This window comes from Bactrocera tryoni, unplaced genomic scaffold (assembly GCF_016617805.1).
Source record: "Bactrocera tryoni isolate S06 unplaced genomic scaffold, CSIRO_BtryS06_freeze2 scaffold_152, whole genome shotgun sequence".
Taxonomy (NCBI): Eukaryota; Metazoa; Arthropoda; class Insecta; order Diptera; family Tephritidae; genus Bactrocera; species Bactrocera tryoni.
In genome coordinates, this window is record NW_024395870.1 from 80,680 (window position 1) to 107,240 (window position 26,561).

Genomic DNA, 26,561 nt, shown 5'->3' on the forward strand with positions numbered 1-26,561 from the left:
TCGAGTAAGGTCGTGCCTAGCCTTACATATGTACATACATATATGGTTCCAAGTCAGCATATATATTTTCACACTTGAGCCCTTTGCAGCTGCAACAAGTTCATTGAAAGTTTGCTCTATAGAGCGTTGCCACAAGCTGCTGTCGAGTATCAGCCAAATTCATACAATTCTGTAGTTCTTGGATAAACTGCACAGTAGCAAGTTAAAGTTAATTTCATTCACAAATTGTGCATACATTTAGGCGCTGGCACTCATCACCGTGATTTTCGAGTTTGAAGAAGATATTTTGAAGACGTTCTAAATGTATTCATTTTAAGAGAGTGTGAAAATACCTCGTTAAAGTGCTTCAGACGTTTGTTATTGTATTGAATTGTTTATGCCAGTTTTTAAAATTTTGACCAGTTTTGTACTGCTTTATCATACCATTTTATGAGGTGATTACTAATTTTTTTGTTTAATTTTTTTATTGTTTTAGTCCATTACTTTTATACCAGTTGTTTATTCCTTTATTTTAGTATACCAGTTAATTAGATTTGCAATATTCCTTTTAATACTACTTTTTATTCTGCTATTTAATGTTAATTATTAGATTTAATAGATTTATACCAGTTTTATACGACTTTGTTATACTACCAATGAGCTAATTATTGGTTATTTGTTCGCTCTTTTTTATTATTTTAATCTATTACTTTTGTACCAGTTGTGTATTACTTTATTTTATTATACCAGTCCATTAGAATTAAACACTTACTTTTATACCACTTTTTAGTTTGCTACATAATGATAATTATTATATTTAATTCTTTTATACCAGTTGTTTTTTCTACTTTATTATACCAGTTACCTAGTTAAGTTCATACCGTTTTTTGGATTTCTTTATTACATGTGTAATAAACATGCTTTAAACATTTAATGTACCTCTGCTTTTTTATACCAGCTTATTTATACCAATTGGTTGAACTACTCTTAATACATGTTTAAAAATTAATAATAGTTGTTTGTTTAACTTTATTCTGCTCTTTTCTAGTAGTTTATTAAATTGAACCAGTCCCTTTTTATGCTTTTTATACAAGTTTTTCAAATTTATACTAGTTTCTTGTTTTACTTTATTATACCATTTTATTGGGTTGTAATGCAATGTGTAATAAACGTGCTATAAATTTGTGTTGTATTTTTTTTAATACTATTTGTGTAAATTTATACCAGTTTTTTGTTATAATTTTTGTACCAGTTTTTTGAATTTATAATATTTGCTTGTGCTACTTTATTCCGCTGTTTTATACAAGTTTATTAAATTTATACCAGTTTTACTTTTTATACCAGTTTTTTTTTAAATTTTCACTAGTTGCTTGTTAAACTTTATTAGTTTATTTTAAAATGTTTATACAAGTGGTTATTACATTTAATGGTATTATGCAGTAGATTTTTATACCATTTTTGAACTTTGTATGTTAGTTAGTTTATTTGGTTTATACATATGTATGTACCTGTAGTTTCTACGACTTTATTATACCAGTATATTATATTTATACAATTTTTTATTTTACTATATATACTATAATTGGCTTTATATGATAGTTTTACACCAGTTTTTTAGTGTTTTTGACGATTACTCAGCTTTCAGGCTTTTATAAGCTCATTCACATCGAAAAATTAGTAATTTCTTAATATCAAAATAATCGATTACCCGAACCGCTTTTATTAATTTTTAAAAGATCCCCATATTGAGAAAAAAATGTCTACCAGGCTTTATTCTAGTAGTATTCTCAATACTAGACAACTTTATTGAAACGTCAAACGAACACCAAATAGAAGAGAAGTTAGAAAAGAAGTATGTGTCATTAGTTTTTGACCCAAACTAAAAGTAAATATTCCATGAACATTTTTACTTGATTTCATGAAGTTAATAGCAAAATCGCTCAATCTCCAAATCATCAATTTTTCTTTAACCTTCCCTTCTTCTATTTTAACTTTTCCGAAATTTTTAGTGGTGCCAATGCGCTAACACATGTACGTGCAAGTGCCCAAGGAGTCATTCAGTAAACTTTACTGAATGGCACACCTGAGTATAAGCATGCTTGCCAATTCACCTGCAACTGCCGGAGAGCAATTGAAGACACGAAAAAGTGAAGGTAAGAAATGCAAAATGTGAAAATTTTCTACGAAAAAATATTTGCATAACTCTGGCAGTAACGCTACACTCAGATATGCACACATATACACACATACACGCATATGGTATAAATGAGGCTGTGTGTAATGTAGAAATTGAGCAGGTGATGAGGGCAGACAAGTTGAAAATGCTGAGAAAATCAAGTGGATTTTTGAGCTGGCGAAAGGATTGCGGAAGTGACAATAAAAATATGCTTGTGTGATAGGAAAGTAATGCTTGCAAGTTGGCAAGGAAACTTGTTTAAACGGATGAGAGAAAAAACTTTGTTAAAAAGAAATCATGTCAAGCAAAAATAAAAATTGAGAAAATAAGGAAAGAAAATAAAATAAAATTGAAAAGAAAAATGCTATGATTTGCCTGAATTCTTCTCTCCAAAATTTAAGGTGCTAAAACTGCTATTTGCTGGAATGGCAGCATGATAGAGCTGCCGGAAAAATGTGAAAGAGTAGAGTTTGCTAAATTTGGTCGGTCATGCAGTTATGAACGTGCAGCGCTCAACATATGCCGAAAAAAACGTGCAAAACTTGCGCGACGTGTAAGCGGCAATTGAAAAATGGCTTGCAGACGAAATCTTCCGGGGTCATTAAAAAGTTGGTGTCAAAAGTTTTGACAAATACAAATAGGAGCAAGCACGTTGATTGATTGTGGGAGCAGGGATAATAAGAGCACCTTGAAAATTTTGCATGAAAAGCGGAATTTAACATTGTCGTGTGAGATCTTGTAAATTCAAACTTTAATATTTATAAAAAAATATCAAGCTGAAATCTATTTCCACATGAAAAATGCTAAGTACTGTAGAGAATAAAATCAGATGCGAGTCAAAAATATAATTTGTCTATCATCGAATCAAAATATCCTTGGTATGGTATTCTTATTTAGGTTTGATCTATCCTAACACTAAAAATGACACTCTTTCTACAATATTTCCAGCTTCTTACTACACTTAAGAACCTTCAATTTCTTCAATTCTGGGTCTATCCAAGAAAGCCTGGGTCTATCCAATAAATTCTAGGTCTATCCAAGGAGGTCTGGGTCTATTCAAGATAGTCTGGGTCTATCCAAGTACTCTCAACATTAAAATAACACTCTTTCTTCAATATTTTCAGTTTCTAATAATTGTTGAATACTTTTAAGACTGGAAAGTCCGGCTCTATCCAAGTGTCACAGAAATTTTTATTTTCTAGAATAATTTGGAGATCAAAGTTTATATATGTATATTTCACTGTTTCATAAATATCTATTGTAATTAAATGTAGTCTACCTCGTCTTCGTCTTGAAAGTTGTGTTTTTTCAGAAAACTCTTTTCTCTACCCTTTCAGAAGTATTATTTGCCATATCGAGAGTCCCTGGATCTGAAGCATTTACAGTTGCATGTATGATAAATCTATTACAGAGTCTTAAATTTATGTACTGAGAGATAATTTCATGTTTTAGTGCGCTGTGTTTTTGACTACCAGCTATCAGTTGGAATTCTAGGAGAAAATTCTCCTTCAACAGATGAAAAATACTTAATACTTTGACAGCGGCATCTATTTGGTCTTAACCCTAAAATGCGCCACAGCATTCCTGCATACTAAAGTAGAACTATGGCATATGTAAGATGTTTATAATTTTTATATGCTCCTTTCATCGTTGATTTCATAAAGTTTAGATCGCTGAGAGGCTATAAAAAGTTACAACTGTTTACCAAAATAGATGTATTTCATGACTAAAAGCAATATAAATATATTTATGGCATAGTTCTGAAAATAAAAAGGTTGAAAAAATGAGCTCCCAAATATTCATTAAAATTTTTTTTTTCAAAAAAATTTCTTTGAGATGATTAAATCTCTGATGATTATTATCAGTACAACTATGACGTGTTTAAGATTTTTAATAATATTTCATAAGCCAGCTTCATCGCAGATTGCATAAAGCTCAGATCTCTGATTGACTATCAAAGGCTAGAGTCTTTTACTTTATAATATGCATTTCATGACTAAAAGCAATATAAATATGCTTATGGTATAGTTCTGGAAATACAAAGGTTGAAAAAATTAACTCCAAAACTTAAGATAAAAGATTTTATTGGAAAAAATTTCTTTGAAATGCAGATTGTGATAGATGATGATGATTGTGGGTACACCCATGACGTGTGTAAGATTTTGAATAATATTTCATAAGTTTGCTTCGTCGTTGATTGCATAAAGCTCAGATCTTTGATTGACTATCAGAAGCTAAAATGCTTTACTGTTTAATAAGTATTTCATGACTAAAAGCAATATAAATATATCTCTGGCATAGTTCTGGAGATATAAAGGTTGAAAAAATGGCCTCCAAAATGTGCATTAAAAGGTTTCATGGAAAGAAATTTTTTTTTAGTTTTAGTTTCTGATAGTTTCACATCTATATTTATAGGATTAATCAATTTACTTAAATTACTTATTTAAATTATCACTTATTTAACTTTTATGAGCTAAAATTATTTTAAATAAACACAAACTCGAAATTAGCTACTTACAACTCCAGCACGACGCACATCATTTTCTGATGCTCATACGCCGCGTATAATTGTATAATGAGATGATGTTGCAGTGAGTTCATAATCTCCACCTCACGTTCCACATTGCGTCTGTCTTCACGCTTGGGGATGGGCACAAATTTGGCGGCCAGCTTCAAACCATTCTCCTTCTCTTGGCATTTGTAGACCGTGCCGAATTTACCTCTGAAGAGAATGATTATGAATGGCAATAAAATTGCGTTAATTATGATTATGTATTAAATTATATACTATATATGTATATATGTACGTGAGTAACAAAGCAGTAAAGTGCTATAATAAATATTGTTGAAGCTACTTGGAACGTAAAAATTTTGAAAAAAATTTAAAATTTTTTGGCACGTTTAATTGTTAACGTTTATTAGTCCCTATGGTGCTATATTTGCCAATAAACTACTCCTTTGTGTATTACAAATTTGCACAAATATTATAACGGTATTTTTTTTTTAACTTAGTAAAGTCATAACTTTCTGAAATTGACATTTTAAACATTTTTTTATATTTTCTTTGTCTCTTAAAAACTCACCTGCCTACTTCGCTGAGTATTTCGTATAATTCATTTGCATCGACGCCACGTTTTATGGTTACGTCCCGATAGGGAAATACCGGTTCAAGTTCTGGAAAAAAATAAATAAAAAAGCGCAAATTAAATAACAGTATTAAAGACTACGAAAAAAGATTTAATTGTATTTCATTAAAATTTAAAAAATTAATTAAATTATTTCATTAATGGAGACTTATTTTTGTGAATTAAAATATTCAAAACCTTATCTTTTTCTTAGAAAATTTATTTATTTTTAGTAATAGACATTAGAAGTTAAAAGCTTTTCGTGAAGCAAAAGTTTCACAGCAAACAAAAGTCTGCCAAATGTAATTTTGGGTAATAAACTAAATTGAAATAAAATTCCGAGCTACCTCGTTGAAGAGCTTTCAAATTGCAAAGCTTTATGAACTGATGTTTTCAAAAGCTTTCGAACGAATTAATATTGATCTAAAAATACACTTAATTTTATTCTTTCAAGCTTTTAAGTTAAAAAGCTTTATGAACTGGTATTTTCAGAAGCTTTCAAAAGAAGTAATATTGACATAAAAATATATTTATGTTCATTCTTTTTGGGAACAAAATTTTTTTAAAAGTTTTGATAAGATGGTATAGTTTAAGCTTTCATCAAATTTTTTGTTTCATTTTCATCAGGAAACAATCCATGTTATTCATCCATTGACTTTTGCCAAAAACTTTTTCGATAAATGCTAACCGTAAAAACAAAACAACATATAATTTTTGTAGACATAAATGGTTTAAACTAAACACCAACAACTTAAAAAAACTTTTAAAGCTTTCATTCAAACTTAAAAATAAGCTTTTAATGGACAATACTTTACGGACGCAGTCAAAATAACATATGTTTTTACAATTTAATTATGAGCTGAAAAATTTTTATTTTAATTTTCTATTTCCGTGAACCTAGACAAAAGCTCTAAGAATTTGTTCTCCAAAGTTCGAAAGTTTGAAATAAAATTTTTGTTTTATTTTAAGGGAGAAATAATAACATGGGGGTGAATCAATTAATACAACAAAAAGAGCTTACAAGAGAAAAAATCTATTACGAATTTAATTCCAGTTGTTTATATTTCTATAACTTATTGGAAGGTATTTTATTTCTGCTGAATGCTTTTTCAAAAGCTCTATGAAAGAGTGTATAACCAGAAAAAGTTCACGGACATTCGTTTCGTTCTTTGTTCCAGAGAACTTTCACAAAAGCTCTTTGATAACATTTACATCACATAAATTTGTTATGTAAAGTTTAAGAGTTTGATGTACAAAATTCTTTCATAAGAGAAAAAAGCCTAAGCTTAAAGGTCGATAAACTAATTCGAACTTTTTAAAACTTCCACCAGTACTTGAGAAAAATAGTTTACAGAGAAAAAGTTGCCTTATGGATGTGGTATATATATATTTTTATAATTTGCATTTTCTGCTGAAAGCTTTCACGAAAGCTGTATGAAAAAGAGCAAGCGTAAAAAAGCTTACTGGTATAAGTTTTGTAATCGAGGTTTACAAATATTTATGTGACGTTCGCAAGTCCACGAAGCATTAGAAAAGCTGTCGAAAGCTTTCACGAAAACCCTATCGAAAAGGGTAAAACCAGAAAAAGCTTACGGACACAGGTTTTGTTACCGGGTTTCTCTAAATATTTAAGTAGAAACTTCCAAAAGGTATTAAAAAAGCTACTGAAAGCTATCAGGAAGACTCTATAAGAAAGAATCTACCTAGAAAAAACTCACGAATATTTGTTTCGTCATCGAGTATCACAAATATGCAAGTGAGATATGAGTATTTCCAAGAAGTGATAAAAAAAAGTTGATGAAAGTCTTCACGAAAGCTCTATGGAAAGAAGAATGCGCTTTCGGACATTAGTTCTGTTATCGGTATTGATAAAATTCAAAAGCGTAGAAATTTTCAAGAAGAATTAAAAAAAGTTGCTACAAGCTATCACGAAAGCTCTATGAAAAAGAACATACCTAGAAAAACCTGAGAGAAACTTGCTTTGCTATCGAGGTTCATAATTTTTTAAGGGACGTCGGCTTTTGCAAGCAATATTAAAACAAAGCTGCTGAAAGCTTTCACGAAAGCTCTATAAAAAAAGCATGCTTAGAAAAAGCTCACAGACATTTTTTTTGTCATTAGGTTTCACATGTATTTAATTCACATTGGAATTTACAAGAAGTATTAAAAGAGTTGGTTAAAGCTTTCATGAAAGCTCCATGAAAAAGAGCATACTTAGAAAAGCTCACTAATATACGTTTTGTTATTGAATTTTCCTAAGTATTTAAGAGAGGTAGGAATTTGCGGGAAATATGAAGAGAGTATTGTAGTTGAAAAGCTCAATGAAAGCGTTTTTGCTGATCACTATGAAGACATATTGATGTTAATTTGAGTTTCTTTTATTCAAATTTCATTCAATTCGTTTTAAATTGGAATTATGTTTCATAAATAAATATTTTCATTGAATTAAAAAGTTTTGTTGTATAAAGAAATCGTTAGAGCTTCCATTGATCGCTAATGAGCTCATTTACACTACTAATAAGATAATAATCTTTCTTCTATTTTAATTAATTACCCTTAAATATATTTTATACAAATTTCGTGGCGTTTCTCATTTAATTGCGTCCCTTTAACCTTTAGTTTGGCAATTCAACTCAAACAGTTTCGGCCAATGTCGCTTTTCGCATAAATTTAGCCAATTAATTGGCAACGACATGATGATAACGAGGATGCTACGCCACATATATTACTATGTTCTTATACACACACACAACAATTACAAACACATACATACGTGCTGAAGTAACCGCACGAAACACGACCACAAGCATATAAAGCGCACCATTTCGTCATCAAACGAAGTAATCATTTGTCGTGGTCGTCACCGCTTTGTCCTCAAAATAACGGCTCAATGGGCCAACGCACTGTTACAAATGGTTTGCGGTGAAAATTTGCCAAACCAATTACAAGCAAATTAGCAATATTTGAGTGAAAGCTCACTCACAACAAAACAACCAAGCGAAATTGTGGCGGAAATTTATTATTTGACATTTAATTGCCGGTCGTAACTTACGTTGTAGTGGGGGAGGGTGGCAAGATAGCGGCTGTACGTACATACTATATATAGCATATATTATGCCTTAAACTGAAAACACTAAGGGGACGCCAGAATGCTTTGGACGAAGAAAAGATTGTTTATTATTGTGGACTAACTATGTCAGTTCTGGAAAAAATCTGGAGAAGACTAGGCCATGTTTACTTTGTTTTTTTTTTGTACAAGACTGTATTCAATATTTTAAGATAAATATTGTATTTAGTTCCGCACTGTAACGGACTACTTTTCAGAAGCTTATGATACAGGCGTTTTGACGAGTTGTCGTACAAGAGTTTCAACTCACGGTAAAAGCTCAGGATTCATCAAAGCATTTCCAATCCTTGCAATGCGATTGGAGAATTTCTGGAATACTGGTGAATACTCTAATCCACCAATGGATCAAGGATGTTAAGTAAAATTGTTAACCATATTGAAAAGATCAAGAAACAAAGCTGAAAATAGAATCTTTGGAAGAGAAAAAGTTACCTTAAGGGGCCAATTGATATGGGAGTTCAACAGCGGCATTTAGGAACGCCCTTAAACAATTTCTTTTTTCAGACTTGAAATGTTAGTAATAATCACAGACATTACTGGTATTAGCTCTCGACGTTCCAAACTGAAGACGTATAATACTTTTACTTTTTTCGTGAAGAAATTTCAATGTTTTTGTTGGTTATATCAAACATGATGATGTTCCATAAAATAATGTGATCTCTTCATAGCTACTTTGATAACTAGTTCATTAGCAAGTTCTATAATATAATAATGAGCAACTCGGGTTTGATAATTGCTGTATGTCTGACGATGATCTGAGGATTCCTGGGATATAATTTGATTTGAAAATATGGTGTTAATTCTCGGTGGTCTGAGAACTCCTGGAATTTGCAATAAACCCTAACAAAGGAATTTAAGTTTACAGTTTTAAGAATTTACTCAGCTCAACATTACCAGCTTATCGTCTGACGACCTTGAGCTAGTCTGTGGTTTAAAGATCTCTAAGATATAATTTGATTTGCGAATAGTACATCTGGAGGCATCTTAGGTAACAAAAATTATAGATGTTCCATAGAGAAATCTTATCTCTTCATTGCTAGTACAGCTTGCCGTCTGGTGAATTATTCAATAAAGAAAACCTAAAACACAGACAATCAATTTTTTAACCAGCTTGAGTCGTACAATAATGAATTCAGCAGAAATTTCGAACTTGAACTCGTTTTCGGGTTCCTGGCCAGGGAACCTTCTTGGATGAAGGGCTCCTGGAGTGCAGGGTTCCTGGTATAGAATTTGATTTTCTGATTCAAAGAAGACAGGGAGTGTGAAATTGGGATCTGTCGCTAGAAATTTTTCAAGTCCAGGCTTCCTATTATAGAATTTGATTTTCCAATAACGATACAAAGCAGCAAAGGAGCGTAAAATATGGAAATTTCGTTCTGAAGCTAAAAATTTTTGGAGTCCATCTCTATTCACATAATAGCGAATACAGCAGAAATGTCGAACTTGAGCTCGTCTAAGGGTTTCTTGCATAAAATTTGATTTTCAAGTAACAATGCAAGTGTGAAATGTGAAAATCTGGATCGGAAGCTAGAAATTTTTGGAGTACAGGGTTACCTGAAATAGAATTTGGTTTTTAAATAACCTGAAAAAATAGCCAGGAAGTGTGAAATGTGAAAATCTGGATCTGAAGCTAGAAATTTTTGGAGTCCAGGGTTCCTGGTACAGAATTTGGTTTCCAAATAACCTGAAAAAATAGCCAGGAAGTGTGAAATGTGAAAATCTGGATCTGAAGCTAGAAATTTTTGGTGTCCATCTCGAGTCGTATAATAAAGATTTCAGTAAGAATGCTCGTCTAAGGGTTCTTCATATAGAATTCGATTTTCAAATAACCATATAAAGATGTCAAGGTTCATACTCCTTGAATGTGGAAATATGGATCTGAAGCTAGAACTTCTGAAATATAGAGAAGAAAGAGCTTACGCCGCTTCAAAAAAGAAAAACAAAAATACACTAGTTCATGACATCAGAAACGTAAGAAGTAGTAGCCCAACTTCCATGATATTGATTTCCATCGCCTATCTTGCATATATCAAGCACGCAATTCATTACAAATACAATTTTCTTGCTATTAGCAACAAAAAGACATGCAATATTTGCAAATATTTTTGGAAAATCAAGTATACTCACATAAAATATACACTCGAGGTTGGAAATATGCATGAGCTTCACAACTGCCCAACAACAAATAATATAAGCTCTACACTGAACACTGTTATGTTTGTATTCGAGAGCATATTTTCTAATAAATTTCTGCAGCAATTTGCTTAAGTGCTGTTACTTTGAGTCAATTGTAGCTTACGTGGCCTCTGTTGTAGCAGAGAAAACTGCTAAAATTACACATATTATCACACTTACCTATATATGTATATATGTTTAGGTGAATGCAGCAAAAATGCAGTGTGAATATTGCTCTTTATTGAATAAATTTCAAAAATTCTTGTACGCTTACTATTTCTGTGCCATTTGTTGTTGTTGAGAATTTTTTGTATTGAAATAACTTTGCTGGAGTTTCACTGAAATTTGACCCAATTCTAAAAGAACGGTACTTATAAAGCATGCTAGAGAATTCTAAATCTCTTTGCTGGGCGATTTCAGAGGACTCAGTCGCTTTTGGCCTTAAATTCGTAGAGTTTCACAGCATTTTTTAATTAGTTCTTCAAAACAAAAAGTTACCTCTCATACTCAAGTACCATCTGCATGTCCTCCTTGCTTTTTAGGGATCTTTGTGTATCTTCTGAAAAACATATCAACAGAGACAACCAACTGTTTAGGGGTAAACAGTAGGAAGTCGGAAGTATTCTGAATAGATTCTCATTTGAAACTCAAAAATATTTCGGAAATATTACGTTAGAGAAGCGTATGAGACTTGTAGGTTTACGGAAGACCTTAACAAAGTTGTTTCGTAGATAGTTGGCTTATAAGAGATAATATTTCAAATGAGTCTTCGAGTGCAGCTGTTTTTCATAACAGAATTTCATTTGGAGACTTGTCATTGTCTGCAACCCCTTTTAGAAGAATTGAGTGGCAATACTTTAAATGAATTTCTGATTTGAAAAAAAGGGTGTTGTTAGAAGACTCTGCCATTTGTCTAAAGACTTCTATGGTTCTTAAAAACAGTCGAGAAAAGTGGAGAAAAATACTCAACTTCGCAACAAGTTGGGAGTAATTGTATATCACTTATATAGCTCATTAGCCTACCAGATTAACCTAACCCAACCTAACCCATATACCAACGACATGAGACAACATGAAAACCTAGCGTTTCGTAAAAGTTGCTTAAAAGTGCTTCAGCAGAGAATCTAAGCAGACATTTCATTAATAATTTCGAGTCATAAGATTCACCGAAGACCTGCAAAGTGTTCAGAAAATGTCTAGCATACTCACGAAGGTATGATCTAGGTTTATCGTCTCTCTAATGTAGTATCATAAGTAAAACAGTGGATCGTATTCTAAAGACTAAGCTACAAGGCTGAAACAAATGGCTTTAAAAGAGAAAAACAATGGTCAGAAATGGAAATCAACTGGTCGGGGATTTCAGCAACGGCAGGTCCTTTCAAGATGTCAAAACTGCCGTTCATCTAAACTGTCAATATCGGTCCACTATAGCATATAGCTGTCATACAAACTATACCGATTTATATTTATGAAGGGAATTCATAGATATTTTTATAGATAAGTCCTAATTCTTTCACAATTAAATCAATATTCCCTCATACGAGATATTCATATTCAGAGTCAGTGTAGCGCACTTGGACCACTAAACTCATTTGTTTCGGCACAACTCTGAGCACTGGAATTCATACCCGAACAGACAAAGTAGATGCTTCGAATAAATTATGCTGCAAAATATGAAGAATTTGAAGAAATGTAAAATAAACCTCGCATTATGCTCACATTTGCATGACTAACGGCTTAGTTGTTATTGTTGTTATGTTTATTGTGAAATATTTCAAGTGGCGGTTGCAGGCAAGTGGAATATGTATTTGATTCTTATACTTGAACTCACTTGTCCATGAACACAAGCTGAATAGATACCGTCACTAAGGTAAAGCATACATTCGGGCGCGTAGAGAATTGAAGGGAAAGAGAGAGGGAGAGACACAAAATTGGTCTGGAAATAAGATTATATTTATTAAGGCGGTATTATTCTTGTTTCTGATTACTTTTCAGTTCCAGCTTTCATTACAAATTCTGAGATCTTAGGCGATATCAATCTGGTTCCAAAGTTAGTTGTTTGAAAGGGGTGCCGCAAGCACGTCAGACCTCCAGACCGAACCCATACCAACATTTCATATTTCGGCTCCTTATTAATATTATTGATGTTGTCTTTGATTCTTGTTATTCTAGAGGACTGAATCCTGTTTTAAGAAGTCGCTATACAAGCTCTACTATGTTCTAAATGGAGTTCAATAAATTTTATACAACATATGTACATACATATGAGAATTTTGTTTGCTGGTTTACCGGACTACTTTAGTGTGTTTTCGGTAGAAAAAGCTGCAATTAAGGCAGCAGTAAACTTTCTGGTCCGAAATGCAGCTTCTTTCTTTGCGAAAATAGTAGCGTTGAGCTCGCAAGTGGTTAAACTTGTCAAAGTTAGTCAAGAAGTGTTTGCCTTCACTAGAAATATCATCAAGCTACTTCATCATCAGACTCGTTTGGGCGTCTGGTTATAGCGGAGTCGTTGGAAACAGCAAAGCAGATAGCTAGTAGCTAGCAAAAGGGCGCACCCGTACCACGTTCACATCGGAGTGTCCACGAAATTTATCTCCGTTGTCATGTTGCGTTTTAGCACTGGACCAATGGACATCGCGTGCACTTAGGAGGCAATGGTGGACGAGATTCTTTTGGTCTAGATTAGAGCTTAGGTGATTTATTGAACTGCTTGTCAAGAGCAAAGCTCATCTTCCGGAAGTCGTAAGAGTATTGCCCGGTCGGTATTCAAATTGTAGGGCTAAAAATCCTGTCCTACACAAATTGTAAAAGTTGTATGGAAGAAGGTTACATAGAAATAACCAGACACTTTCTTCTTCATTTTCCAGCCTTTGCAAGACTGAATTTGAAATATTTTCGATGAACTAAAAGACATAGCTGATACTGACAGCCTCAACAAATCTGTGATTAAGTCAAAGTACTTTGTCGATTTGCGACGGTCTTTATGATCAATTTTATTGGAGCTCTCTGAAACACAACGGACCGGCCTTATAAACTGTTCAAGTGAGATCCCTATTAGGATCGACGATTCAAGGTAACCTTACCTATCCAAAGTCTGGAGGTCTATCCTGTAAGTTCTGTGCATAATCGGGTTTTAAGATCGGATCCATACCACAACAGACAGTATCAGCCCGACGACAATAAGCTTGGCTTAATCATCTGTACCAGAGGGCAGATCGAAAATAAGTTACGGAAGAAGGAAAACGCTAAATATAGCGTAAGGTTCCGAAAGAACTAACTTCGAGAACTGAAAGTGGAAAGTATATTTCCCTGACTATGCCGAAAGTTCGCAGAAGTTGCAACATACAAACAACATTAAACTCTTCATACTTCAGCTGGAATCTAAGAAACCTTTTCAAAAGACGGAGAACAATGCAATGGCTGTTTCCTTGAAGAGTGGGGTTCGTGTAATAGGTTAAGGTACGGAACTGGAGAAGAACTGTCCACTCGAGTTAGAGATTTTATTTTCATGATAAAAGTATAAAGATTAGAAGTTTAAAGAGTTTAATAAAATATTAGACTCTAAAATCGGTAAAATTTCGAATTCGTGGAAGAAAGCTCAATGAATTTTTAGAACTTCGCGGTCTCTAAATTAAACATGCCTTACTACATATTACAAGTATACCCTATTATTTGCTAAACATTTGAAAAAGTTATAGCAGCGGCTATAATCTTGTCTATCAGTTGGAAGAACTGTTGTGGAAGATCGGTAGCAGATAAAACTGCAAGTCTCCAACTTCCATCAAACACAGCAAGCAATCTCAGGCCTTCGAGCTTATGGGAAAGTTTCCATGAATCGCTATTAGTCGCTCAAAGCTGATTTTTAATGTTTAGGACCGTAAATTCTGCGAAATCTCATATGATGAGTCGGCCTTTGAAGCGGTCATGAGAAAAGTTTTGCGGAAGATTTATGGTTTTTTGAATATTGACGAAGGAGAGTATCGCAGCCGATAGAACGATGAGCTGTATGAGGTATACGGCGACATTGACATAGTTCAGCGCATCAGCGCCAGTGTTGGCTCCAGCTTTGAAGGTTTTTGATCCAATTTCCTTCGGTGGACCTAGAGGAAGACGAAGAGCTCCACTCCGTTTGAGAGATCAGTTGGAGAAGGATCTGGCTGCACTTGGTATCTTGAATTGGCGCCAAATAGCGAAAAGAAGAAACGACTGGCGATCTGTTGTTAACTCGGCTACATATAACCCCGTAAGCGGTGTCTATGCCAGTAAAGAAGAAGATGAAAAATCTGCGAAACAGTCGAGTCTTGGAATGTTGTTTGAGCAAATTAAGCCTCATAAGCGGCAGGTCTAAAAGTTGAGCTTTTAATAAGAAGTAAAGTCCAATCATATTTTTGGCTGAGCTCATTAAAAAGCTAACGGATATGAAATATGAGGTCCTAAAAGAGAGAGAGAAGTACTTGTATACCTAACTTAGTACATTTCTGTCCTGTCTCCAACTTTATGTAAGTACAAATCTCATATAATCATTATTTTGTACCTCTACCACTCGCATCGTTTCTTGCACGTAAATTAAATAACGACCTTATTGTGTTTTCTAACTTTGTTGTGTGTCACTCGTGGACATTCGTGCACTTGAGTGCTTTGCACACACATGCCAACATTCGCAAGTAATGCGGTAATTGTGTTAGTAGTTTGTAGACACACACACAAATACGCAAAGAGATAGGTGTGCGAACAATGGTCACACATATACACACATATACATATGTGACAGAGCAAATATATGGAATGCAAACGCCTGAAGTGCAGCGACTGTCGGCCAAAAGGATGCCACACATTCATAACAAAAGCGCAGAGACTAAGTGGCTTAACAATTGTTGGAGAAAAGGATAAGCGGACATATGAATACAAAACATGGCAGACTTATGCAAATTTGCCATGTGTGTGTGCGTGTGTGGGAATGCGAGTGCGGACGTGTGTGTTTTGGAGAGCACGAGTGAGTTGACATTTTTTAGCCGCTTGACTGATCAAAGTTTATACAGCTGTAATTGTACTGAAGACACTAACATTGTTGCATAACAAGAACTCATATACACATGTATACTATATATATAAATATAAATATGTTTATGCATACATATATGTGTAGATTTATAATGGAAGTGCTGCATTAGTACGCAGCAAGTTGCATTGCTGCATTAGTTGTGGACTAAAATGACTTTAAAGTAGACGGAAATGGCAAAGAATTTTAGTTAAAGCGAATTCCATGTTATTTGTTGGTGATTTTATTGAGGTTAGGTGTTCTCTGTATGTGACAAAGTGCTATTATTTGCATTATTATTGAGCATGATTAACATTTTAGCTTATTTAAAGGACAAAAAATGCAGATGCTAGTAGCTTTTAAGACGATCAGCATGTAAATTGGGTGATAAGTGGGTAGAATTTTGAATTTTAGTAGCGATAATCGCTCCCGAATCCTCTGAATATGAGTTCCCGTTATGAGGAGAAGTTTTTAGCCAAGTTTCTTCGCCACTTTGAGAAGATTATCAAGTCTTTTTCCAACAAGTTGGAAAAAACTATGCCTTCAGCAATTTAAGTTCCAGCTTCGAAAATATAATGTCAGTGTGGGTTCCGTTTTCCGAAATGGGAATCTCACCTGATCTCCTTTAGCAGAGAATATTTTAGGTTAGGTTGGGTTAAGTTCTTCGAAATGGGAAACACACTTGACCTCATTTAGCTTAGAATATATTAGGTTAGATTAGTTCTCACTTCACCTCTTTTAGCTTAGAATTTATTAGGTTAGGTTGGGTTATGTTCTCCGAAATGGGAATCTCACCTGACCTCTTTAGCTGAGAATATTTTAGGTTAAGTTGGATTAAGTTCTCCGAAATGGGACTCTCACTTGATCTCCTTTAGCTGAGATTATATTAGGTTAGGTTGGGCTAAGTTCTTCCAAATGAGGATCTCACTTGGACTGCTCAAGCTAATCCATTGTGAAGCTATCGAACAAGTACTGGAAATGCGGAAGTCACTAAAAACGAAGTACAATGAATTTTCCGAAAGTGCGGACAGGCGAATCAAAACGATATGAAATGCCATAAGTGCATATAGGATCGCCAAGATCATGTGCAAGAGTCGCTTAGGAAAGCTCACATACTTTTTACTCACACGGTTTCGAAAAGACTGCCGGACGACTGTTAGCTTATTGACAGGCCACAACCATATGCGAGCCGGATGGGCATAGGTAGCGACGATACATGCAGAAAGTGCAGAGAAGTAGGCATGAGTTTGACGCCAGAACACATCTTATGCTTCTGTCCAGCACTTGCCTTATATATCTACAGGGTTTGTCTGGAAACTAATAGGACTGAGTCGATGTAAAGAACATGATTGAACTAATCGTTAGAATTCTTCAAAAACTTTCAAAATAGTTAGCCTCCTTCTGCGACGATGCAGCGCTGCCAGCGCGATTTCCAAGCATTGAAGGCGTCACGGAAGGCATTCTCCGGAATAGTGTTCAGAGCCGAGATGCATGCTGCGTGGATCCCCTTTCATCGACATTTTCAGGCAAGGAAAAAATAAAAGTCCGGCTGGGCTGTAGGTCGGCTGCGGAAGCGTTGGGATGCCGGCCTTGGTTAGGTAGCTGTTCACAAGAAAGGCGGTGTGAGCCGAAGCGTTGTCGTAGTGCAATTTAACATCTTCTGCAATGTCTTGAGCATGTTCAAGTGTTCCGCCACAATGTCATGAACCACAGATTTTGATAAATTTAACATTTGGGCAATTAAACGAATACTTAGTCGACGGTCTGAGTTCAAAAATTTGCGCACACGAGTCACATTGTCGGTGTTTATCAAAGTCGCAGGTCTCCCAGCACGGTCTTCATCAGTGACCTCCGAAACACACCACTTCTTGCTAGAGCAACGTCTGGGTAAGCCTGCTTGCTCAAATTTACCAAGTTTCACATAGAATTTAATCGCGTATCTCTGCTCTAACGAACGTTGCATTTTCGGACTCTCCAGGTGTTCGGAGACAACTGACCCGCCGCTCATTTGTTAACTAGGAACGCCCTCTACCGAATACAGTCGGTGCGCGCACGCTTCGAAATACAAACGCGGCAGAAGAAAAGCAGTCCTATTATCAACGAAACCAGACGGTCAAGAGATCGTTGAAGACATCCCTCGTTCTGGACGACCTTCGACCTCCTAAACTGATGAAAATTTAAAAAAAGTGAAGAATATGGTGTTTGAAAATCGCCAGGCAAGTGTTAGTGAAATGGCAAGAGAGCTCGACGTTTCTCACGAGCTCGTTCGAATGATTTTGGTGGATGTTTTGAAGTCAACAATCATTGGAATGGAGGGAAAAAACGAGCCGAAACCAGCGAAACCATGCCAAAGCCGCTTAAAAATCGTGGTGATGCTCATGGTTTTTTTCGATATTCGAGGTTTAGTGCATCATGAGTTTGTTCCGGAAGGACAGACCGGCAATATGGAGCTCTATTTGGTAATATTGAGGCGTATACGTGAGAACATCCATCGAAAACAGCCGGAATTGTAGAAGAACAATTCATGGTTTTTGCACGATGATAGTGCCCCATCGCATCGAGTCACGATTGTGTCCGAATTTAAAGCCGAAAAACGCTATGAATATTATCGATCAACCACCGTATTTACTATATTTGGCTCCGTGTGATTTTTTGTTCCTCCCCAAACTGAAATTGTCGCTCCATGGAACCTGTTTTCAGTCGATCGAAGAGATAGACCAAAATTCTGTGAAGAAGCGGAGAGCTATTCTAAAATGTGCTTATGAAAAGTGTTTCGAGTATTGAAAAAAGGTGGCATAAGTGTATTATATTATATTGATGCCCTTTGAATTTATCATGGTGGTAACTACAAGATAGAGAGTTGTTGTTGATATTCCCAAAATAAATAAAAATAAAATAAATAAAATAAAATAAAATAAAATAAAATAAATAAAAATAAAATAAAATGAAATAAAAATAAAATAAAAATACATTCTGTCTCCCGAAATAAATTACTTTTCGGCGAATTTCCGGCGACCTTTCAAATGCAACCACTCTTATTTAACTTATTTATACGAGTGAATATGCATCGTATATGAACATTTTACATTGCCTTTCACACAATTGCACCCAAAAGCGTGTAACCGCAACATATCACGGCGCCAACAAGTATGCAATGAAAATGTAGCAAAAGTGTAGTCTACCTTGCGGCGCACTATGTACTTTGGCGTCAATTGCAAAAGTTCGAAATGAGCTAACGGCACATACACACAACCACATACGCACACACTAGAATTGCGCATCAGGCGTTGGCGGTCGCTGGGACGCCTGCTGTGCCGAGGTTAAATGCGCGGCAAAAGGAAAAACGGCAAAGTTCGAAAAAGCCTGCAAGTAACGAAGCGGAAGTGAGGAGCGCAAAGTGAGTTTTGCCAGTGAGCGCGAAAAGCGTATGCGACTTGATTGCGTTGTTGCACACACACGCATACACATACATAATACTTGCACTCGAGTCGAGTCTATAAAGACATGCAAATAATTGCGTATTCATGCACGCATGTCTGCGCCCGGATGGGCTGCGTTCGAGTGCACTTTGCCTATAAACTAAGTGGTAGCGCATATAACGGTGCAAGTTGAATGTCTAAATGAATTTTGGGGTCTGTTCGGTTTCGATAAAATTGTAGCAAAATAAAATTGGAAAATTTTTGAAAAGATTACAGTTGTCGTATAGTTGTTTGATAGCGTTGCCACATTTAAAAATTTTTTAAGGTATTTAGATTTTAATAGAGTTGCCATGCTTAATCTAAACATATTGTTTTTTTTTTTTTTAATTTTGGGCCTCTGTTCTACAAAATTGTATGATTTTGGAATGTTTGAAAATTTTTGTCGTAGAGTTGCCATATTTTAAAAATTTTCTAAATTTAAAGATTTTAAATGTCATGTTTGATCAAAACTTTTTTTTGGGATCTGTTCGGCTTCTACGAAATTGTATAATTTTGGAAAATTTTAGTCGTAGAGTTGCCATATTTTAGAAATTTTGTATAGTAAGTACATAAGTAAAAGATTTTAATAGAGTTGCCATTTTTATTTTATTTTTGATTATAAAAATATCTTTTTTACAGTACAAAATATATATTTTTATAGAGTTGCCATATTTCATTAAAATATATTTTTATAGCGAATTATGCAATGAGTTTTAATAGACTCTTTGGTGTGAATTGCTATATTTACATAAAATATATTATTTTTTAAGTTTTATGTTATATTATAAGTTTGCTGTTGTAGACTATTTACTTAGAGTTGCCATATTAAGTTTTTTTTATAAAAAAAAAATAAATACAAAGCATATTTTTATAAAATAAATAAATAAAGAAGAGTTGTCGTTGTCTATGTTTTGGGTAGAGCTGCCATATTTTATGGATTGTTTAGGTAGCAAACTTTTATTAAACTAGACATAAGCTTTTGTTAGAGTTGCTATATTTCATTAACATAATTTTTTAAATATAGTATGAATTGTTAATAGAGTTGCCATGTTTTATTAAAATAAATTAAAATATTCAGTTGCTGTAGAGTTGTCATTGACTTTATTGTGTAGATTTGATATGTTTCAATAAAATATCTTTTTTAGTAAGTTTTACATGGTTTTATATATTTTTTATATGGTTGCCATGGCTGTTTTAGATGGAGTTGCCATGTTATGTATATTAATTATTTTTATATAAAACTTTGCTTAGAATATTTTTAAATAAAAATTACAATATTTTGAACAAAAATAAATAAGAATTTTCACTGACTTTGTTTTGAATAGAGTTGCCATGTTTTATTAAAAAAATTTAAAATTAAAAACAAATTGGGTTTTCTAAGTCTACAGTTGTAATGTTATATTAAAATAATTAATTTTAGAGCAAAAAATTAAGATTTTGGCAGAGTTGCCATATTATTTGACAGTGTGAAATACATTTTTTAAAATAATTTATATATTGTTCACAGAGTTGCCATGTTTAAAAATTGAGAAAGTAAATAGTTTAGATTTTCGCAGAGTTGCCTTTTTTACATGGTTAAAAAACGTCTTTGTTTTGCGTCGCGTTGCCATGCTTTATTAAAAAAATTAAAAATCTAAATTTTTTTGTGTTGTCATAGTATTCTGGTTACAGTTGTTATGTTTTATGAAAATAATTATTTTTAGAGCAAATAAAGTAACATTTTGGCAGAGTTGCCGTATTACTTTTGTAGTGTTTGCATGCTTTAATAGAGTATACATATGCTTTTTAGTTGAGTTGACAACTTTAAGTGAAATATATTTTCTAATTAAATTATATACATAGTTTTAATAGAGTTGCCATATTTAAAAAAGTTTAGAAAAATATATTTTTTGTATTGTCATAGTTTTCTGGATACAGTTGCAATGTTATATTAATTATTTTTTTATAGGTCAATAAAAGTAAGAGTTAAACAGAGTTGCCATATTTACATATTTAATTTTTTTTTAATGTAAGATATAAAATCCTAATAGAGTAGGCATATTATTAAAAAAAAAATTATTTTTTAATTTTTTTAAATATTTTTAGTTCAAAAGTAGTAAGATTTCAGCGGAGTTGCCATATATACATAGTTAAAAAAATTGTTTAAGTACGTTATCTAAATAGAGTTGGCATACAAGTATTATTTTTAAAAGTTGAAAAAGTAATTTTTTAGAGTTGCCATATTATTTTGGTAATGTTGCCACCTGTTAGTAGACATGTTTGCTTCATTAAAAAGATTATTGTTTATTCTAAAGCATTTATAAATAAAAAAAAATATTTTTTTATAAAACATAATTAATAAATTTTATTATGTATTGAAATTTATTTCATTAATTCCAGCTGTACCCCCTGTAACGCCCACACATTAAAAATACATTTATGCACAAATATACGCATATTAATACACATGTGCGTGTTGGCATGCAAATAAACTCGAAAATTTTGTGCGCACAATTTGCTTCGTTAAAATACCCCGCCACCAAGCGCGGCGCTCCAAGGCCTTCAATGCTCTGCAGTTAAGTGTACAAACGCACATATGTAAGTATGTATGTAATTAATATGCGTATACTTGTTGCTGCTGGCAGCTCGCTCAAATAGATTTCATTAGGAGTGAAATGTCAAAAAGGATTAAAATGCGTGAGACTGCCAGCCGCTCAACCCGTTGGCGTCTCAAACTCAACTTCGTCCGCCAACAGCAGCGCTCTGCCATTCTTGGCTCCACCATGCACGCAGCCGTGCCAACCATTCGCGTGGCCTTTTTATGCATGCCGCGCAGCGCTGTTATGCGGTCGCACACATTCGCATATGCAACACACGCACACAGACATACTTGTAATCTGTGTTTATGGCGCTGATTTTCCGCACTTCTTGCAACGAAATTTCTAAATCTATATTTGCTTATAAATATGCAAGTAAACAAGCGTTGGCATGTGTTGCGTTGCGTTTGTGTGTATATGTGTGTGTGTGTTTTGTTCAAGTATTTGCTTCTGTCATCAACTGCAGCGTCTAATGAATCGTTTGTGCTGACTGCAGCGCCTGAGTGTATGCAATGCATTTAATTGGATTTTCGGTTCTTTAATGCAATTTAATTAAATTTGTTATTCGTTTATTTTATAAAATGTGAATTAAACAAATATGCATGAGCTTAACTCACTGTCAATGTGCATATTTTGTTTTTAGTTATGTCACGGATTTATTCAATTTGTTTGTGTTAATTTTTCATTGTTCGAGATTTGTTGATATTTCATTTGAAAGGAGTAAATGTTTGAGTGTTATTTTTTATAGCAAATAAAGCTTTAAAGTCTTTGAGTGTTATTTTTGACAGCAAAGTAAGCCTTGAAGCTGTTCTTGATCATATCGTTTTGAGGTAATCAACCAAAAATTGTAATAGGTGTGGCATAAAATACTTCCCTCCTGAGATATTTGATCCCTGAGGCTTCTGGCTGATGAAAACTATGGGCCTATAACTTCAGTAGGCTTACGAAATAACTTTATTAGTAAATTATAACGCAATATAATATCAAAAGAAGTTCTCTCAGAAAATATTTCACATCCTTAAACTACAAAAAGCTGAGCTGAGCTCAATTCATGGCTTCCTATCAAAGTTTTCGCATTCTAAATGAACTTTATGGCAAATTATACGCACAGTTTATTTTAAATAAAGCTATGAGAAATTAAGAGCAGTGCTGCTACAACTTGAACACACTAAAATCAAGTAAAAAAAGCTACAAAATACTCATTTAAGACAATGGTGGCTATGAAAGTGGAAACATTTGGTTGATGGTTGTATGAAAAACAACAATTTTTTAACTTTTTAAGGAAAAGATTAAGAAAAATATATAAAAACCGTTAACTTCGGCTGAAAAAAGCTAAATAAACTTCATGGCTGCTTTTGTTGTAGTATAAAAGTGCATGAAATGAGCTTTATTTTGAATTTGATTGGCCGATTTGTAAGGCAGCTATATGCTATAGTAAACCGATCTGCACAAATTCTTCGGAGATTGTTGAAATGCCTTTGAAACTAGTTTATACCAAATTTCGTGAAGATATCTCGCCAAATGAAAAATATTTTCATATAAGGACCAGATTTTAATCGATCAATTTGTATGGCAGCTATATGTTATATTAATCCGATCTCAACAAATTCTTCCGAAATTGTAGCAATAGCTTAGGTAATAATCTATGTCAAAATTTTGGGAAGATAACTCGTCAAATGAAAAATATTTTCATACAAAGGCTTGATTTTGTTCGGTCAATTTGTATGGCAGCTATACGCTATAGTAATCCGATTTGAACAAGTTCTTCAAATATTATGGCAATGTCTTTGAAACTAGTTTATACCAAATTTCGTGAAGATATCTTGTAAATTAAAACAGTTTTTCATACAAAAACTTGATTTTAAACGCTCATCTTCTATGGCAGCTATATGCTATAGTAAACCGATCTCAACCAATTCTTCGGACATTACAGCCTTGTCCTAGAAACTAGTTTATACAAAATTTCTTGTAGATATCTCGTCTAAGGAAAAAGATTTTCATACAAAAACTTGATTTTGATCGATCAATTTGTATGGCAGCTATATGCTATAGTAAGCCGATCAAAAAAATTTGTACAAATATTAAAGCTTTGTTTTACGCAATTATCTGTGCCAAAATTTCGTAAAGATATCTCGTGAAATGAAACAAATTTTCATACAAGGACTTTATTTTTATCGTTCAGTTTGTATGTCAGCTATATGCTATAGTTGTCCGATAACAACGATTCCGATAAATAAGCAGTTTCTTGGCTGGGAGAGAACGCGTGCCAAATTTCAGTTCGATATCTCAAATACTAAGGGACTAGTACGCGTATATACTCGTATACAGAGACATACTAATGGACAATTCTAATCCAACTCAAATCGTCACGCTTCTCATATATATTTTTTATATTATATAGATTAGTTTAAACTCTCGAAAGTCTCCGCCAATTCCCACTGCATTTTTACAAACCTCGTGTCTAACTTTATATACCTTATTGAGTGTATAAATACCTCTAGCACTCATTTGCATGACCGCCACTGTGCTTTAATCCAGCAAATACCTGCAATATACCGAAAACTCTGCACAAAAACTTATCAACACATCACTTAACGCGTATAAATTAATTCAAGTTTTACCAAAAAGTTTCACTTTTTTTGCACGCTATCCGGCCAGCGCTCAAATGGCAACAAATTAAAGCGGAGCGCCAGCGGAAGAGACATTTAAGTGAGGCGTAACACGGTGGAGTGAGCAATGAAAAAATCTATTTAACGACTTAAGTTGATAAAATGAAAGTGGAAAATATGTTAACACGTTGAGTGGTAGACACTTGTTGTTGCTACCCTTGTTGTTGTTAGAGCACACATACCTTTGCAAACATACCCATGGCGTGTATCGTTTCCTTGTTGTTGTTGGAAAGTCGCTAGTTGTCACTGGCAGTTAACTATTTCTGCAGGTTGTTGTTGCTGCTATTGTAATTTGCTTGCTAGCAACACGCAGCAAACAAGCAACACCACAAAACAAACGTGCAACCGGCACTGTAGTCGGTGTAGCTGGGGGTCTACAGAAAAAATACAGCGACAAATAAATAAATGAAAATAACGGTTGTGTTAAATATGCAGAGCGCGTAAAACTGCTGTGAGCACAAAAAATTATAAAATTTTTAATATATGCACACAGTTTAAAGGGTAGTAGCAGTGAAATTTTGTGTTTGCTGCGCAGCCATTTCAGGTTGCGTATACGCCAGGGTGTATGCGCCTTGGTGGTTAGAGCGGGTATGTTGCTGTAGTGTTGTGCTCGTCGAAGTGGCATATTGAAGTGTGTAGTTTTTTGAAAGACTTGAAGTAAGTTAGTGGTTATACATATATAATATACAGTTAAAAGATTAAAGGGGAATTTAGAGAATTTTTTATAGTTAAGGTCAAAAAAAATTCTTTCAGACATATGTAGTTTGAACAAAAAAAATCCATTTATTTCAAATTGTTTTTAAAATTATTTTTAGAAAATTTTATTGTATTTCAGAAAATATTTTTGAAAAAATTTTATTTTAAAAATCTTTAAAAATGTGGCAACACGAAAGTTATTTTTTTTTATTATTTTTATTTCTAAAAATTGTAAAAAATTAAAAAGTTGAAAAGAGTGAAAAATTATTTTTTTTTTGGAAATTATATGGCAACCTTTAATCAAAGAATTGAGTTCTCCAAAAAGCAAAATATTGTTTTTCTAATTTTGTAAATTTACTAATTTTTTGTGTTAATGTTAATAATTATCAGAAAAAAAAAACAAACATATGTATGTATGTACATATGTATATTCATAAAAAATATGGCAACCCTAATTTAAAAAAAGATGTCCTAAAATTTAACGGAATATAGTCACACATTTTGTACTTTGACTCAAATAAATATATTTAATTATTTTTTTAGTTAATTGGCAACACTATGTTTTTTGTACTAATTTTTCTGTGAAACAAAATTAAAAGAATCGAAACAAAAAAATAAGTTATTGCACAAAACTGTGTCCTAAAATTTATTGTCTAAACTTTATTGAGTTATGTGGCAACGCTATTTTACTAGCTTTCCTCTAAAATTTAAAACAAAATCAGGAACAAAATAATATGTACCAAAAATGCGAATATACAAATAATATACATACAAATAAAAACATTTTTATAAAAATATGGCAACCTTAATAAAAAAAATTGCTTTCAAATTTAACAAAATTTATTGGCTTTCTCTGTTTGCATATTTCATACATTGGATTAAGTAAATACATATGTATGTATGTATATACATATGTACATACATACTATATAATATTAATTTTTTTTAAAATTAATTGGCAACTCTATTTTATTACTTTTTCTTTTAAATAAAAAAAAAAGTTAAGCAACAAAATAAAAAGTACCAAATTTCTACTTTATAAAAAAAGAAATAAATACATATTCATAACAATGTGGCATCATCATATATAAAAAACATTGTCCTTATTTTGTAAAGTTATTGGCGTTTCCTATTTACATAGTTTACATATTGGATTGATATATTTTATTTTTTTTAATTAATTGGCAACTCTATTTTAATACTTTTTTCTGAAATCAAAAATAAATTTAGGAATGAAAATTCAATCTAAAAATATACATATATTTTTATAAAAATATGGCAACATTAAAAACAAAATTTTGTATTAAAATTTATCAAAAACTAGTGACGTTATATTTTTACGCACATATTTTATATGCAAGTAGCGTCAAAATGTGTTTTTCATAAGTTTTTTGAGTTAATTTGCAACTCAATGATACTATTTATTTTCTTTATATCATTTATAACTCCGAACTATTTAATATGAATGAAAATTAATTAATAGGAATGAAAAACAAATATTATGGTAATATGGCAACCCTTAATTTAAATAAAGTTGTATAT

At 33.1% G+C, this 26,561-nt stretch overlaps 1 protein-coding gene across 5 annotated transcripts in view; it reads right to left on the bottom strand.

Annotated features, from left to right (window-relative positions):
• The window catches only part of LOC120780102 (death-associated protein kinase related), a 105,163-nt gene that overhangs the window by 17,025 nt on the left and 61,577 nt on the right, over positions 1 to 26,561 (bottom strand). For all 5 annotated transcript variants that reach the window (XM_040112388.1, XM_040112385.1, XM_040112386.1 and 2 more), the window contains exons 3-4: positions 5,239 to 5,329; positions 4,674 to 4,877 (exon numbers count right to left, since the gene is read on the bottom strand). In XM_040112388.1, the coding sequence (XP_039968322.1) occupies positions 4,674 to 4,877; positions 5,239 to 5,329 (295 nt within the window). The remainder of the gene's footprint in view (positions 1 to 4,673; positions 4,878 to 5,238; positions 5,330 to 26,561) is intronic.